Source organism: Oncorhynchus clarkii, chromosome 3, assembly GCF_045791955.1.
Source record: "Oncorhynchus clarkii lewisi isolate Uvic-CL-2024 chromosome 3, UVic_Ocla_1.0, whole genome shotgun sequence".
Taxonomy (NCBI): domain Eukaryota; kingdom Metazoa; phylum Chordata; class Actinopteri; order Salmoniformes; family Salmonidae; genus Oncorhynchus; species Oncorhynchus clarkii.
In genome coordinates, this window is record NC_092149.1 from 68,952,902 (window position 1) to 68,971,048 (window position 18,147).

An 18,147-nucleotide genomic window follows, 5' to 3' on the forward strand; every position below is an offset into this window, starting at 1 on the left:
AGTTTTCCTGGCACTGTTTCCAAATGCTAACGTTTTAGCATTTGTGGCCCAAATCCTATTCTAGTCATGGGACCAATATTAGCATTTTTCGTGCATCATGATTAAATTATCTATAAGTGAATTTGGTGAACTTCACTATCATTTTAGATACTTTTGGATGATTTGGACATGATAATTGCTCATATCGTTCCCGTGACTTGAATTGGATTTGTGTCACAAATGCTAATACATTTGCCTTTGCTTACAGGAAAAGGAAATATGTAATTTTGTAATCTGGGTGCACTATCCCTTACACCCTTACACCGGGAAGCCATTGAAACTCTGGGAATCATGTCCCTGGAGAGTAGACGGGAACAGATCTGCTTGACATTTGCTAAATCCCTGCAGAACTCCCAGTCTGCAGACTGGCTCCGCCCCAACTAGACAACAGGTTTCTGGATGGGCTACCCGCAACAGCCACAAACAGACCACTCCTATGACACGCACAGGCCGCTATCAGAACTCTCCAGTTTCATACTCCACTAAACTGATCAATGCACACATCATATAGCCCACTGGCCTAAGAAATGCCTATCTAACATTTATTTTCTAAAGCTGTCACCCCAAACCTTGCCGTTGTAGTATTGTTGTTTTGTATATATTGCAGATTTTAGCATTTCATTATATTAAAAGTGTTGTGCTAGTTTATGATTTTACTATTTGATAATTGTCTATGACTATAAATTAGTGTCAATTCAATGACTGCGAGAAACCAATTAAACCTACTACTATTAATACTACCATTACTACTGCTACTACTACTACTATTACTACTACTACTGTTACTACTACTATTACTACTACTACTACTATTACGACTACTACTACTATTACTATTACGACTACTACTACTATTACTTCTACTACTATTACGACTACTACTACTACTAATTCTACTACTACTAATACTCTTACTACTACTATTACTACTTCTTCTACAACTACTACTACTATTACCACTACAACTAGTACTACTACTACTATTACTATTAAGACTACTATTACGACTACTACTACTATTACTACTAATACTAATACTACTACTATTACTATTACCATTATTACTACTACAACTAGTACTACTACTATTACTATTACGACTACTATTACTACTACTTCTACTTCTACTACTACTATTACAACTAGTACTACTACTACTATTACTATTACTACTAATACTACTACTACTCCCTGCTATAGCTTTGCTGTAATAACTGTACCAGTAATGAATGTCCCTGTCTGCGACCACTGGCAATAATAAACTGTGTCTGCACCTGATGGACGCAGGCAGGTTCTGGAGTGTGTGAGTGTGAGTGTGTACTCTCTCTGTAACGTGCACACCGGTTGAGTCAAACTGTATGCAGAACTTAGAGTAATTTAAATACCACTGGCTATTTCTAGACCTCCCTACTCTTACTGCTCTAATTGGAAAAGCACTGTATCAACATGCTGTAGCTGCAATTACATCATTATTTCTCTCTTTCTGCCTCTCCCTCTCCCTCTCTCTCTGTAGTTCTGTAGGGCCAGATGTGGATGTGAGGCCTGTTGCTCCTTAGAGCTCCTCTGAGAGTCTTCTGTCTGCTGGACCAGAATGCACTGTGCTCAGGAGATCTCCCACTCTGCACTGTGTTCATGATGAGATACTGGGGTGTCAGACTCTCTAAGGAGCATTACTTAAACAAGCATTTGTTAGGGCCCTAGAAGGGTAAATAGGGATTGAAATGGAAACAGAGATACAATGGACCCTTCTTCCTTCCTAAAGCTGGTTGGTAAAAGCCAATAAATTCAGTGGCAGTAACACTGAACCCAAACCAGCTGCGTGCATGCTCCATCGTACATAAATTTATTTTGTCCCCCCACACCAAACTCGATCACGACATGCAGGTTAAAATATCAAAACAAACTCTGAACCAATTATATTAATTTGGGGACAGGTCGAAAAACAAACATTTATGGCAATTTAGCTAGCTAGCTTGCACTTGCTAGCTAATTTGTCCTATTTATATAGCTTGCTGTTGCTAGCTAGTTTGTCCTGGAATATAAACATTGAGTTATTATTTTACCTGAAATGCACAATGTCCACCAGTTAATCCACACATAAACTGGTCAACCGAATCATTTATAGTCATCTCTCCTCCTTCCAGTCCTATAAATTATTTTGTCTTTCAGTCACTTTCAGTCACCATTTTTGTCTTTCAGTCACCTATTTTGTCTTTCAGTCACCCATGTGGGTATAACCAATGAGGAGATGGCACGTGGGTACCTGCTTCTATAAACCAATGAGGAGATAGGAGATGCAGGACTTGCAGTGAGATCTGCGTCAGAAATAGAACTGACTTCTATTTTAGCCCTTGGCAACGCAGATGCTCGTTGGCACGAGCAGTGTGGGTGAAATAATTGATGATATAGATTTCTACATTTATTTTGCAACGCTTGCGCACACGGCGTGAGCAGTGTAGTCAGCCTGTAAGTCATACAATTAATGGCAGCATCCAAAGAGATTGATGTAAAATGCTTTTGAACTTGTCTCTACTCCTCTCATTGGCTTGTCACCAGGTCTTCCTAATGAGCCCTAGACATGATGATTTGATTAGATTTATATGATTCCAGAAGAGGAATAGATAGGTTTGAGTCGTATCCAAGAGTGTATCAAACGTGTGTGTGTGTGTGTGTGTGTGTGTGTGTGTGTGTGTGTGTGTGTGTGTGTGTGTGTGTGTGTGTGTGTGTGTGTGTGTGTGTTTGGAAGTTTTTTACACCAGAGCTTCCACCACATCTTTACAAACAGTTCCTCCATTAGACAGAATAAGTCATGAGCTGTGCTACAGGGCTGTGTGTGTGTGTTTGTGTGTGTGTGTGTGTGTGTGTGTGTGTGTGTGTGTGTGTGTGTGTGTGTGTGTGTGTGTGTGTGTGTGTGTGTGTGTGTGTGTGTGTGTGTGTGTGTGTGTGTGCGTGTGCGTGCGTGCGTGCGTGCGTGCGTGCGTGCGTGCGTGCGTGCGTGCGTGCGTGCGTGCGTGTGTGTGTGTGTGTGTGTGTGTGTGAGAGCGAGAGAGAGAGATAAAGTGTGTAAATGTCTGTGAGAGAGAGGTACATTGTGTGCAACAACTCAAAGGGAATTCTCTGTTACTTCAAACAGGGAGGAAACTTCAGTGAGAACAAATTGAGAACCTCAAGGCCTGGGGCTCAGCCTCCAGTCTTCTCCACGATGTAAAGAGAAAGCTGGAGAGGTAGAGAGAGAGAGAGAGAGATGGAGAAATCTCACATGCCACTGTCGCCTGTCTGGGAGTTCAATCTGAGGATTGTGACAACAAACATATTAGTCATGTTGGGAGTCACTAATCCAGAGGACCAGATAGTGTATACAGGACATGAAAGAAACATGAAAGACTTTGAATTTGTCTTTAATGCAGTACTAAACCGAATAGGGTGCAACTTCAGATTAGCCCCAAGCCTTATTGAGATAATGATACAGGCTCGTGTGGTAAAGGGATGTGACATCATGAGGTGACATGACATCACAACCATCTCAGGCTCGTCACCTGGAGACAGATCATATTTCTCAAAAGAGCTTGTTCCGACACTTACACTAACACTCATGTTGATGATAATGATATAATGACATTATTTATAATGAATAATGGCATGTATATCCAATGTCATTCCATTGTGTTAGTCCATTTGGTGCATGCATAGGCGTGAGTGATACCATTGGGATGTTAGCCTGAAGGGTATGTAAAGAGCAGTGGAGTCCAATGTTTATCAGTATTTCCCAAACACCAGCATTACATTGAGACCAACATATGCACACACCATCAGACACACACACCACCCACCATCTCTGTGTTTAATTGTCCTGACGGAAAGGAGCGACTTTGGGTTTCCCAGTCCTCTGTGATGACTTCATGATCCAGGGGTGGCGGGGAGAACAAACACACAGTCTGTCTCTATTTCACACTCAAACTAAGGTTCATGAAATGAATGAGCCAACTGGATCAGGAGTCAGACAGGGTCAGGGCATGGGAGGAGGTCTTGTATTCAGACCAGGTCAGGTGTGTCAGTGTACTTTATGGTCTGGTTTGGCATCACAGTAGGCTGTCGAGTGTGTTTGTGTGTGAGCGTGTGCGTGTGTGCGTGTGTGTGTGTTTGGCAGGCTGTCAGATGTGTGTGTGATTGACCAGTAGAGTGTTTCATCTGGGGATCTGGAGAGAGGCATCAATCAATAACCATCACTGCTGTCAAACCTGCCACACACACACACACACACACACACACTCTCAGTATATTGGCATATCAGCAGAGAAATCAGATTGAGGTATGTCTGTCTTTTCACTGTTCACTAAAAGGGTGGGTTTGATGCCCTGAACGGAGATCACTGAGGTAGGGAACTTATAAATAAAAATAACTCACTGGAGCTGAATAGATAGTTTAGAGAGAAAAGGGAAGACCATGGGGCATCAAATTGTTAGTCAGTCTCGCTTACCGCGTTGCGCTACCCAGAGCTATTGAAACAGCCAGTCAGTACTCTCTTTATACTAGCTGTGTACAGATAAAGCTCTCACGACACTGATTATATAGTGCATTCGGAAAGTATTCAGACCCATTGAGTTTTTTCCACATTTTGTTATGTTATATCCTTATTCTAAAATTGATTAAGTAAAAAGGTTCCTCAACAATCTACACACAATACCGCATAATGACAAAGCGAAAACAGGCTTTTAGAAAACCTTATTTACATAGGTATTCAGACCCTTTGCTATGAGACTCGAAATTGAGCTCAGGTGCATCCTGTTTCCATTGATCATCCTTGAGACGTCTCTACAACTTGATTGGAGCTGGCCGCCCTGCCAAACTGAGCAATCGGGGGAGAAGGGCCTTGGTCAGGGAGGTGACCAAGAACCCAAATGGTCACTCTGACTGAGGTCCAGAGTTCCTCTGTGGAGATGGGAGAACATTCCAGAAGGACAACCATCTCTGGAGCACTCCACCAATCAGACCTTTATGGTAGAGTGGCCAGACGGAAGCCACTCCTCAGTAAGAGGCACATGACAGCCCGCTTGGAGTTTGCCAAAAGGCAACTAAAGGACTTTCCGACCATGAGAAACAAGATTCTCTGGTCTGATGAAACCAAGATTAAACTCTTTGGCCTGAATGCCAAGAGTCACGTCTGGAGCAAGCATGGTGGTGGCAGCATCATTCTGTGGGGATGTTTTTCAGCGACAGGGACTGAGAGACTTGTCAGGATCGAGGAAAAGATGAACGGAGAAAATTACAGAGAGATCCTTGATGAAAACCTGCTCCAGAGCGCTCAGGACCTCAGACTGGGGCGAAGGTTCACCTTCCAACAGGACAACACCCTAACAACAGCCAAGATAACGCAGGAGTGGCTTTGGGACAAGTCTCTGAATGTCCCCGAGTGGCCCAGCCAAAGCCTGGACTTGAACCTGATTGAACATCTCTGGAGAGACCTGAAAATAGCTATGCAGCGACGCTCCCCATCCAACCTGACAGAGCTTGAGAGGATCTGCAGAGAAGAATGGGAGAATCTCCCCAAATACAGGTGTGCCAAACTTGTAGCGCCATTCCCAAGAAGACTCGAGGCTGTAATCACTGCCAACGGTGCATCAACAAAGTACTGAGTAAAGGGTCTGAATACTTTAAATGTAATATTTACGTTTTTGTTTTTGCTTTGTCATTATAGGGTATTATGTGTAGATTGAAAAAAAATATTTTATCCATTTTAGAATAACGCTGTAATGTAACAAAATGTGGAAAAAGACAAGGGGTCTGAATACTTTCCAAATGTACTGTATGTAATATATAACACGAATGAAAGACAAATGATCAATATGCTAAATAATATAATTTATTTACCTGACATATTCATCACCATAATTTTTATGGACACTGCATAAGTAATAAATAAATTCTTAGCTTTTATTTCTCCTCACCAAAAGGATAAATCATTTCTAACGTTGCATTAAAAAGTATGCTCCATTTGTTCATATGCTGACTTTGTTGGTATATACATGTATCACACAAAAATATACATATCCATTTACAACATAGAAGCACATTTAGTATAGCCAGCCGAGCAACTGACATGATTATGTTTCTTATTCTTTAGTTTAAACAATGATATATTTTCCAGTGATAGAAGATAAAACAGCACAGAGTCGTCTCCTTGGTGAAGGAGAGGAGACTTTACATTCACATTTTGTACAGATTGCCTGGACACACAATTCCACTCTGACACTTAGAATATAGCATCAGACCAGCATCAGACCAGCTCCCAATACTCCCAAAACTACCCATATTAAGGGCATAATTCAACAGATTCAAACAGATTCAAACTATAACTTAAGACTGTAAACACCAGCAGACCTTACCAGCAAATACAGTGGGAGGAGTCAACCAGAGAACAGAAATACAGTGGGAGGAGTCAACCAGAGAACAGAAATACAGTAGGAGGAGTCAACCAGAGAACAGAAATACAGTGGGAGGAGTCAACCAGAGAACAGAAATACAGTGGGAGGAGTCAACCAGAGAACAGAAATACAGTAGGAGGAGTCAACCAGAGAACAGAAATACAGTAGGAGGAGTCAACCAGAGAACAGAAATACAGTGGGAGGAGTCAACCAGAGAACAGAAATACAGTGGGAGGAGTCAACCAGAGAACAGAAATACAGTGGGAGGAGTCAACCAGAGAACAGAAATACAGTGGGAGGAGTCAACCAGAGAACAGAAATACAGTGGGAGGAGTCAACCAGAGAACAGAAATACAGTGGGAGGAGTCAACCAGAGAACAGAAATACAGTGGGAGGAGTCAACCAGAGAACAGAAATACAGTAGGAGGAGTCAACCAGAGAACAGAAATACAGTGGGAGGAGTCAACCAGAGAACAGAAATACAGGGAGGAGTCAACCAGAGAACAGAAATACAGTGGGAGGAGTCAACCAGAGAACAGAAATACCCAACAACATCAAATAACAACTGCAATTTCCATCACAATCTCAAATCTGTTTTCTCTGACCAACGTTTTGGTCAACAGACCTTCCTCAGTGTTCACCCATCAAACTGTAATAACTGTGATATCAGATAGGTAGCTAATTCACTCAGCATAGGACCAGCTCTGCTTCCAATCACTACAACCACTGACACCAAAACAACCAATGCTGTTATTTTCCTGTCTCAGCTCATAACCAGCAAAAAACACTAATCAAATGTCCTCAGGGCAGATGGACAGAGTGGACAGAGCAGAATTTAATTGATTGTGCCAACGGGTTATTGATACGATCCCTGGAGGGGAAATCACAACTCAGCCTCCACAAGCCCCCCTGCCGCTCTGCTGCCGCTCTGCAGTCAATGACAGTTTAGAGGGGAATAAACCATCATGGGGCCACTCTCAAATGGCACCTTATTCCCTATATACACTACACTACCCAAACTTATGTGGCTCTGGCCAAAAGTAGTGCACTACATAGGTAATAGGGTGTAATTTTGGGAAGCAGATGGACTACCTAAAGCCACAGCCAGGTCCAATTTCAACCAGTACACCCATTAATAAAGCATTAAAGGCTTGTTCACCTATATTACTAACACATATTGAGTAAAACCTGGCCCTTATAATCTGATATAAGACTGTGAAATAAAGCAAGCGTTCCCCTCCAACACAACAGCACAGTATTAAACTTCTACACCTGCAGAGAGGAGGATTTTGACACATGCACAACATGGAACAGAATTTGGGTTTGGCTTTTCAACCCTGTTCAAATCCAGTTACTATGAAAATAATGTTAGTACTGAATATTTTAACCTGTACCTGGTGATTGTGTGTAAATTGGATTAAGAGCGCACAATTTAAAAATAGCTTGAAATCTATTTGTTCTCAATAATTAAAAAACAATCAACGGTTTTGAATGACTGGTATTCATATCTAGATCTATGTACAGCATGGACTCTAAAATCATTATTGCTCTATTAGTAAATTAATTATAAGTACATTTTTACGAACACACACAAACGCACAAACACACAAACACACTTAAATATTGCACTATTCTCATCACCCTCTGGGCTGGCGTCCCTCTCAGACCTCCCTAGTGAGAGAGACAGACAGACAGTTATCTGTAAACTCTTGTGGACAGATATCTGCTCGTAAACCATATCATCTTTTGTGAAGGGATTGGATGCATTGGACAACAAGCAGCAGTAGTTCCAGTGTTTGGGTTTTCGTCACTGGTTATTTGAATGTATCAGGATTGGGAAAAGGCGGTGCTTAAACTGCTTCGCTTCTACTGCTTCGCATGTGTGCTTTGGCTTTGCAAACTGAACATTTTCCATTTCTAACACATACACACCTTAACCACGCAGCTGAAATTACGTAAGATTTAAATTCTGGGTTAACCAAGATCAGTTATACTTACCTTACCTTTACATTAACTCAATTTACTGTAGCAGCACTGACAACAGAAAACTAAAATGGCGGTTGTGTTCGCTTTACAGAGAGTCAGACAGTGGTTGATATGATGCGAACACGAGAGGGTTGGATGGCTAGATAGACCCTTTCCCTCTCTCCTCTGGACCTCAACAAACAGCTGTCGATTAACGATGACTTTGATGAAGAATCTTCAGATCAACCTAATTAATTAGTCTTCCTTCTGATGTAATATTCACAGAAGTCACATCTCCTAATGAATTCTTCTCCGTGCTGTATGACAGGAGCAGTCTGGTGTTGTTTATATCCCACTGTATCCTGCCTGTTGGTTTATACATCTGAGCTGAGTTACATTGTGGGAACAAACTAATAGAGAATGATGTGTTTTTTTTTATCATACTTTCCTTTAGTAAATAATGTGTGCATTCATGGATATTTGAACAAAACGTCTTGTAATGTTTAATTAACTCAATGAAGAAGTGTTTGTGTGTGTGTGTGTGTGTGTGTGTGTGTGTGTGTGTGTGTGTGTGTGTGTGTGTGTGTGTGTGTGTGTGTGTGTGTGTGTGTGTGTGTGTGTGTGTGTGTGTGTGTACCTGTGGAGCCTCCTATAGCTCCTATGAGGACGGAGGGGACAGCCATGACCAGGCACTGAAAACAGAAAACTAAAATGGCAGTGGTGTTTGATTTAGAGAGTCAGTCAGTGGTTGATACGATGAGAACACAAGGGGGTTGGATGCTAGACAGACCTTCTCTGGGTCTCAGTTAAAGGCTCCATATCAGGGCTGGCTAACCCTTCTGTTGGAGAGCTATTGGGTATGCAGGCTTTTTCTCCAGCCCTACTATAGCACACCTGGTTAAGCTGTTCAAGATCCTGTTGGCAGCTGATTAATAGCATCAGGTATGTTAGAGCAGGAGCAAAGATCTGCAGGATGGTATCTCTCCAGGAGGGCTGGCCACCCCTGACCTTGGCTCTACTTGGTTCTGGGTCCAGGTCTGGCTCTGGGTCTTGGTCCTGGTCCTGGTCTCTACTTCCTGGTCTCTACTCATGGTGGTTGTTTAAGGACTCAGGGCTGGACTCCTCATCGTCACTGAGAGCCTCTGTGTTCGTAAATGTCCCCGCCAGTGAGTTGCTGAGGTGCGTTTTGACCGGCGCCATCTCCGACAGGATGATGTTGTCACTACTAACCAGCGTGGTCTTGTCCATGATCTCCTTACTGTGTTTGGACACCACAGCATCCATGAAGTCATACTTATGAGACAGAGTCCCAGACTCAAACAGGTACTTGAGCAGGTAGGAGAAGGCCACGTTACCCAGGAAGGAGGCCAGCATGGAGACCGTTTTAAAGGGGAAGCGTTGCTGGATGAAGTACTCCACGTCTCCAGTCAGGTGGTGGATCTTCTCCTGTTGCACCCAGCCGGGGTAGTAGATAAAAGGGGGTAGTTTGAGGTAGGGTTCCCCTCCCCCGATACGCAGCAGCAGACCAAAGACATAGCCGGCCACCGAGCCGTATGTGTTGGTTCCCTTGATGAAGAGCACGCTGAGCAGCTGGGGGAAGATGATAACATACACCAGGTCGGAGCTCAGGTACCACAGGCCATACACGGTCCCCGTTAGCAACGCCATGGCGGTGGCAAGAGCGCCGAACACAAAGATGGTGATACGCATCACCCACACAATCTCACGGTCTGTCGCCTATTGGGGAGGAAGGAGAAAGAGAAGGGAAGGAGGGAAAAGCCTGTTTCAGTTTTTCTATTTTATGAACATTTCTATTTTCGTTAATCCCTCTTCTGTTTATTGTACAAATAACCTACATGAACATTTTTCATAAAACAGTGTAATTTCTGTTAGATATTAGTTTGTGACACAAACCTGCATATTGAATAATTAGGTTTGAATATCTGGCTGTGACTTATTCACAGAAGGCCCCAGCACAGGACAAAAACTTCCTGGAATCTTTATGACTGAATTATTTGCTGAAAAAGCATTATATTCAGAAACAGAAACAGCACTTTAGTGTTGATTTTTTGCATCTGTGTGTGGTGTGTGAACTCACAGACTGTCTGAAGGCCAGCTGGTAGATGTTTCTGGCGAACATGGAACTGGCCGATAGAATGGAGGAGTCAGCTGATGACATCACAGCGGCAGACACCGCTCCCAGACCAAAGAAGGAGATCCAGGGTGGGCACAAGTGCTGCAGCACGATGGGCAGGATCATATCTGATTGGTCTTTCTCTTTGGGAGGAATTGCCCCATATGTAGTCTGGTTCCAGTCTAGGGAAGACAACAGTCACAGCTAGTAGTTTACATACTTTTAGACCAAAATGTATATGGGCAGGCTTTCTAAAAGGTATATGTCCAGGGGTACTCAAATTCGTACTGCATATGTGTTTGAATCTGGCTGTTAGGTACAGTGCCTTGCGAAAGTATTCGGCCCCCTTGAACTTTGCGACCTTTTGCCACATTTCAGGCTTTAAACATAAAGATATAAAACTGTATTTTTTTGTGAAGAATCAACAACAAGTGGGACACAATCATGAAGTGGAACGACATTTATTGAATATTTCAAACTTTTTTAACAAATCAAAAACTGAAAAATTGGGCGTGCAAAATTATTCAGCCCCCTTAAGTTAATACTTTGTAGCGCCACCTTTTGCTGCGATTACAGCTGTAAGTCGCTTGGGGTATGTCTCTATCAGTTTTGCACATCGAGAGACTGACATTTTTTCCCATTCCTCCTTGCAAAACAGCTCGAGCTCAGTGAGGTTGGATGGAGAGCATTTGTGAACAGCAGTTTTCAGTTCTTTCCACAGATTCTCGATTGGATTCAGGTCTGGACTTTGACTTGGCCATTCTAACACCTGGATATGTTTATTTTTGAACCATTCCATTGTAGATTTTGCTTTATGTTTTGGATCATTGTCTTGTTGGAAGACAAATCTCCGTCCCAGTCTCAGGTCTTTTGCAGACTCCATCAGGTTTTCTTCCAGAATGGTCCTGTATTTGGCTCCATCCATCTTCCCATCAATTTGAACCATCTTCCCTGTCCCTGCTGAAGAAAAGCAGGCCCAAACCATGATGCTGCCACCACCATGTTTGACAGTGGGGATGGTGTGTTCAGCTGTGTTGCTTTTACGCCAAACATAACGTTTTGCATTGTTGCCAAAAAGTTCAATTTTGGTTTCATCTGACCAGAGCAGCTTCTTCCACATGTTTGGTGTGTCTCCCAGGTGGCTTGTGGCAAACTTTAAACGACACTTTTTATGGATATCTTTAAGAAATGGCTTTCTTCTTGCCACTCTTCCATAAAGGCCAGATTTGTGCAATATACGACTGATTGTTGTCCTATGGACAGAGTCTCCCACCTCAGCTGTAGCTCTCTGCAGTTCATCCAGAGTGATCATGGGCCTCTTGGCTGCATCTCTGATCAGTCTTCTCCTTGTATGAGCTGAAAGTTTAGAGGGACGGCCAGGTCTTGGTAGATTTGCAGTGGTCTGATACTCCTTCTATTTCAATATTATCGCTTGCACAGTGCTCCTTGGGATGTTTAAAGCTTGTTAAATCTTTTTGTATCCAAAGCCGTCTTTAAACTTCTTCACAACAGTATCTCGGACCTGCCTGGTGTGTTCCTTGTTCTTCATGATGCTCTCTGCGCTTTTGACGGACCTCTGAGACTATCACAGTGCAGGTGCATTTATACGGAGACTTGATTGCACACAGGTGAATTGTATTTATCATCATTAGTCATTTAGGTCAACATTGGATCATTCAGAGATCCTCACTGAACTTCTGGAGAGAGTTTGCTGCACTGAAAGTAAAGGGGCTGAATAATTTTGCACGCCCAATTTTTCCGTTTTTGATTTGTTAAAAAAGTTTGAAATATCCAATAAATGTCGTTCCACTTCATGATTGTGTCCCACTTGTTGTTGATTCTTCACAAAAAAATACAGTTTTATATCTTTATGTTTGAAGCCTGAAATGTGGCAAAAGGTCGCAAAGTTCAAGGGGGCCGAATACTTTCGCAAGGCACTGTAATATCTCTAGTTTTGAAGCCATATTAAGACACTATTGTAAACATTTAATCAGCGATGACAGGGACTGTGTGTCTCTCCACAAAGAAATAAATCATCAGTCCATCAGAACATAACTGAGTACCTTATCTCCCCCTCCATTCTTCCACTCTCCCCTTTCCCGTCTCCTCACTCGTCCGTGACACCTACTCTCAGTCATACCCTCAGTCCGCCTCTCACTCGCTCTCTATCTCTTTCGCGCTCTCTCTTTCTCTCTCTCTCTCCCCCTCCCCCTTTCCCTTTCCCTCTCTCCTCTGGACCTCAACAAACAGCTGTCGATTAACGATGACTTTGATGAAGAATCTTCAGATCAACCTAATTAATTAGTCTTCCTTCTGATGTAATATTCACAGAAGTCACATCTCCTAATGAATTCTTCTTCGTGCTGTATGACAGGAGCAGTCTGGTGTTGTTTATATCCCACTGTATCCTGCCTGTTGGTTTATACATCTGAGCTGAGTTACATTGTGGGGACAAACTAGTAGAGAATGATGTGTTTTTGTATCATACTTTCCTTTCATAAATAATGTGTGCATTCATTAACTCAATGAGGAAGTGTTTGTGTGTGTGTTTGTGTGTGCATGACTGTGTGTGTGTGTGTGTGTGTGTGTGTGACTGTGTGTGTGTGTGTGTGTGTGTGACTGTGTCTGTGTGTGTGTGTGTGTGTGTGTGTGTGTGTGTGTGTGTGTGTGTGTGTGTGTGTGTGTGTGTGTGTGTGTGTGTGTGTACCTGTGGAGGCTCCTATAGCTCCTATGAGAACGGAGGGGACAGCCATGACCAGGCAGCCTGCGGCAGCGATAAAGGACAGTACCTGGGCGTAGGTAGCTGAAGAGGCAGAGAGAACCCGTTGAAAATACACCTGCCACGGAATCCCCCCCAACATCTAGGGACAGAAACACTACAGTCAATACACACAATACAAAACAAAACCAACACACAGCTTTATAGTGAATACATACTCCAAACCTAACCATAATTACATTATAGTCAATACAATTTGCTGATAATTATAATGACATACCAGAAGACAGAAGTTGTCGATCCACATCCAGGTGTCTGCTGAGTCTATCTTACCCAACCAGGGTGTCTGGTACACAGCCTCTTTAGCTGTCACACTGATGCTTGACACGGCTGGGTTGGACAGAGCAAATGGCACACTGACCCACTGAGAGAGACAGACAGACAGCAAGAGAAAGACAGAGATGAAATAAATGTGAATTGCCTTTCTTCCGGTTTGTGGAGCGTGGCAAATCAGGTACATTTTTCCAGGCAAATTCCAGTGCTGTTGGACTCACCAGTCCCAGGAAGATACAGAAGAGTTGGACCACGTCAGTGTAGGCTACAGAATACAGCCCTCCCACCAGGGTGTAGAAGATAGCTATTAGGGCTGAGATCACCACTGACATGTTGATGTCAATGTCCACGATCACACTCAGAGTAGCCCCTAGACAAAACACATGGACATACACACATACACAGTCAGCTGCCATTTTCCATGAAGATTTTTCATTTGAATTGATGATGTTGAAATTGAATTGTGCACAACCCTGACTCTCAGACTGTGGCCTACCCAGCGCTGACAAGATGGCAGCGGACCAGAAAATCTCCCCCATAAGCGCCGGAATGAAGAGCAGCCCCCCCATACGCTTCCCGTATATCTGCTGGAACGGGTCCAGCATGGTGACGTATCCCCGGGAGCGCATGGGCTTGGCGAAGAACAGGCCACCTGGAGCACGAGAGAGACACATCATTAAGGAACTTCGGTCACTAAAGTAGAAGACAGAAAGTGTTGAACATGAATGTATCATGTTCTTACCTACTACCAGACTGAGGGCGTATCCGAAGGGAGCCTGTGCCCAGGCCAGGCCGAAGTCAGGCAGGTAGACATACTCCGCGGTCCCGTTGATGTAGCCGCCGCCCACCCATGTAGCTGAAGGAGAGGTTCATCACAGTTCAAGATACAAATATGTAACACACAGTATTTAGCCTTGCACACACAAACTAAACATATGAAATGGTTGAATTGTCTTTATAAAGTCATGTTTTCCATAGACTTCATTTTAGAGCCACGACGTAAGAATAAATTGTACAATCAATGTCTTACAATCAAATATATTGATAACATTTGGTATATTGGTAACGTTTTATATTTAGTCAATACATCACAGAGCGTTAATAATCTAGATGTTATGCCTTGATAATAGATCGAATTAATATAAAATGCTGAGTTAATATCAAAAAGTTCACGTAGATCAATTACAATTATTTTCATGAGCATTTCTCTAACTCGCGGAAAATAAATAATTGATTACTTTTCGCTCCTAAAAAAGCCCGTAACTCCAGGGTCTGTTATTAAAATAGCATCAAAGACATTAGAAAACGCTCTGGGTCTTTAATGAACTCTTCCGTCAATTAATGTTGCTCTCATCAAAAACAGGGCTTTAATTCTGCCAATGATGCTAGGGGGATTTAAAATAGCCTGTCAATATATTGTGTTCTCCAATTCGATAGAAACAGCTGCCGTCGTTGACGTGTAGGTATTTGATTTTTGCCAGTGCCTATTGTAACAATTGGTGGGAGCGTGGGTAAAACCAGTCCGGTGCTGATCTGACTGAGCCCTGGAAAAATAGTCAGCGGAATCTGTCTTTAAACGTCAGTTGTCATTCCGTCATGTGAGGAACATGACTGATTTAAATTCCCCCATCTAAAGTTGACAAACAACGTACTATATGCATCTCCAACAACAGGGCTGGGGTAAATTCAGTTTTTATTAGTCAATTTAGCAAGAAGAGTATTTTATACATTATTTCAAAACAACCTTATAGACAACAATGGGATATTTTCAATTCAAAACTGAATTAGCCCAATGCCGCAACCCAGCCTCTCCAGGCAGTTGAACCAGGTCACAACTCACCCGTCATAGTGAATCCACCGACAAACAACCCAATGTCCCTCCCGCCCACCATGATGGTTTCACTGCGGTCCTGGCCCTCTGACACCCCTGAGTTCTTGTTCTTCCACGCGGCCCATATCCCCACGCCCAGAATCAGCAAGTAGAAGATCACTATAGCCACGATCCCCTCTGCGTGGACGGCCATCCTCTTCCACTGCCGTGATTAGTCTCTGTGCGAGGAACGGCTTTTCATTGAGACCTGTGCCAGGGATGGAGAGGAGAAGAACAGAAGCCACCTAGCCACTCCCTGTGAAGAAGCCTAGTCATCAGACCCACAATCAATCGTGTATCTTCTTAAAACAAGCAGCTTTAAATGTGTTATTGCTTCATTGGCTGATTAATAATAATTTAAAATTGTATAGGCTTCCAATAATATTTGACATGTGGGCTCTCTCTCTCTTTTTATACTCCCTTGTTGAAGATTTTGTGAACTGTTTGATTTACAACAAGTTGACCATGTACATAATACACCCAATAATGATTATGGGTTAAACAATAAGGTTTGATATGTGCGTAAAATACGGATAACGCATCCCGGAGCGCGCGCCCAGACAGAATAATATAGTGCAGAGATCCCAGACATTCAAACCGATGGGTCTCTCTCTCTGTCACATCAACAAAATCAAAGAAGCACTTTCAGGTATAATTCCTGCTGAAGGCAGGGTTTTCGGGAGCTGCTAAAGCAGTAACATCGACTTTCTTTCAAAGATCCGCCACTCTTTCACATACACCTGCACTTCAGCTCATGGCTATTCTACTGTAACTTAATGAAATCTGAGTCGACATAGTTTGGCTACAGTTAATTAACAAACCATCTGAAACAAAAGACATGTAAAGACAACTGTTTGGAGAACGAGGTAGTGCCCCATGCAGGGCACAGAGGGGTTTTCTCCTACCTTTAGAGATGTCTCTTCAATGTACGTCGGCGGGTGGTTCTAAAAGCGCATCCAACTGGCTTTCCAGAGAAGGAAAAATGTTACAACTCAACGTAATCCACGCCACCCGTGCGTAATTCCCCGGTGTGGTTTATACACAGTTTGGGGGCTGAGAGAAAGAGGGGTGGGGGGGTCCGAGTTTGTGAAAGACTTGAAAGGGAAAGGGGATGGGGGGTTGTTTATCAATAAGGTTGACAGGTTGTGTAGACGAGAATCAGGAAAGGACAGAAATAGCATATAATTGGGAATGGCATGACGCACACCCAGGGGAAAGATGTCTTATAAAACACCCGGTTGGAATGGGCCCAGTTAACTCACCAGGTTTCATTTAGCGGTGATTGACGTTCACATAGGTGCCAATCGAGGCGAAATGGAAGCACTATACTTTTTACGCGTGAGAATATTGAGACAGTGGGCGGTTAGAATGTCCGATAGACGGCCTCTGTCTTGCTACATCCAGTATTGGCGTATAACAATTATATTATTTATTTATTTGGTGAAAGATGGGTAATCCTATGCAGGATAACGTCTGACATTATAGCCATGGGCCCAACGGCAACGATAATCAGTCAGATTGTAACATGTTAAAAATACATAAATTAGGAAATACACCTACACCAACATTGGGCTAATTTCGTGTGCAGTGAGTAGCTCTGTGTGCGGTTCGTTATTGCTACAGTGAGTATACGGGATAGGCAGCTAGCCATTCCTCAGTAAAGGATTTGGAGGAGAATGTCGCGATTGCTGTTGCTATCCATTGTGCTGGAATTTGGAAACAGGCGCGGGCGTTTGAGGGCGTTTCCATCCAATCTATCAGTTTTCTGTCTGTTCAAGCAACTTACTTAATGCAAGTACAATAATACTATTAAAGTCCACATTTCATAAAGGCATTGTCTAATTTCAAAGAGCAATGGACCTCTTTTTGCATCGATGATTGGAAAGGTATTTTCATTTCTATATTAAGACTGAACATGTTGACCAATTTAATAAATAGGCTAGCTGACTTTCTGTTTTGCCGATAGCTCCGACTCGTTGGCCGTGCTTTATGTTGACAGACTGCTAGAGAGAGAAACCATAGCTTCAGAATACATTAACAACTCATAAACATGTCCACGCGCCTGGCGCGGCTAATAGCGCAGGTAGAATAAATCACAATGATAGAACGAAACGCAGTGTGAACATTATAAAAGCCAGCCTTTACTGAAAACCAGAGTCAAAATTTAAAAAACTTAAATTTAAAGGGACTTTGACTTGGACTTATTGAGATGGGGATTGGACACACTTGTTGGAAATTCTAGGAACCTTTTCATTTATAGTCAATGTATAAATAAAACTAATTTCTAAGCTCACAGCTTTGACTACTTGTCTGTTTCATTCAGCACAAGTTTGGTATGAGCCAGACAATGAGAAGCCGAAGTCTTTCTTTCTTGAACAGTGAACGCCACTCACTTTCTAGATAGGCTGCTGGCGCCACCATGTGGTCTTCTTATTCCTTGCACAGATCACATTTCCGATACGTTTTTGTGCTTTGGCCCAGTAGACTACTGTACACTACCGGTCAAAAGTTTTAGAACAACACCTACTCATTCAAGGGTTTTTCTTTAATAGCGAAGACATCGAAACTATGAAATAACACATATGGAATCATGTGGTAACCATTTTTAAAAAAAAAATCAAAATATATTTAAATATGTGAGATTCTTCAAATAGCCACCCTTTGC

The 18,147-nt window shown here is 42.7% G+C and overlaps 1 protein-coding gene across 1 annotated transcript; it reads right to left on the reverse strand.

Moving 5' to 3' along the window:
* Positions 1 to 9,108: 9,108 nt before the first annotated feature.
* Positions 9,109 to 15,636, reverse strand: LOC139406096 (high-affinity choline transporter 1-like). Its single transcript, XM_071148564.1, has 8 exons — positions 15,453 to 15,636; positions 14,355 to 14,468; positions 14,109 to 14,264; positions 13,834 to 13,982; positions 13,560 to 13,703; positions 13,268 to 13,421; positions 10,525 to 10,742; positions 9,109 to 10,163 (listed from the first exon to the last, which is right to left on the reverse strand). Exons 1-8 carry the CDS (start codon positions 15,634 to 15,636, stop codon positions 9,510 to 9,512), a joined length of 1,773 nt encoding a protein of 590 aa, XP_071004665.1. The 3' UTR covers positions 9,109 to 9,509.
* Between the last annotated feature and the right edge of the window lie 2,511 nt (positions 15,637 to 18,147).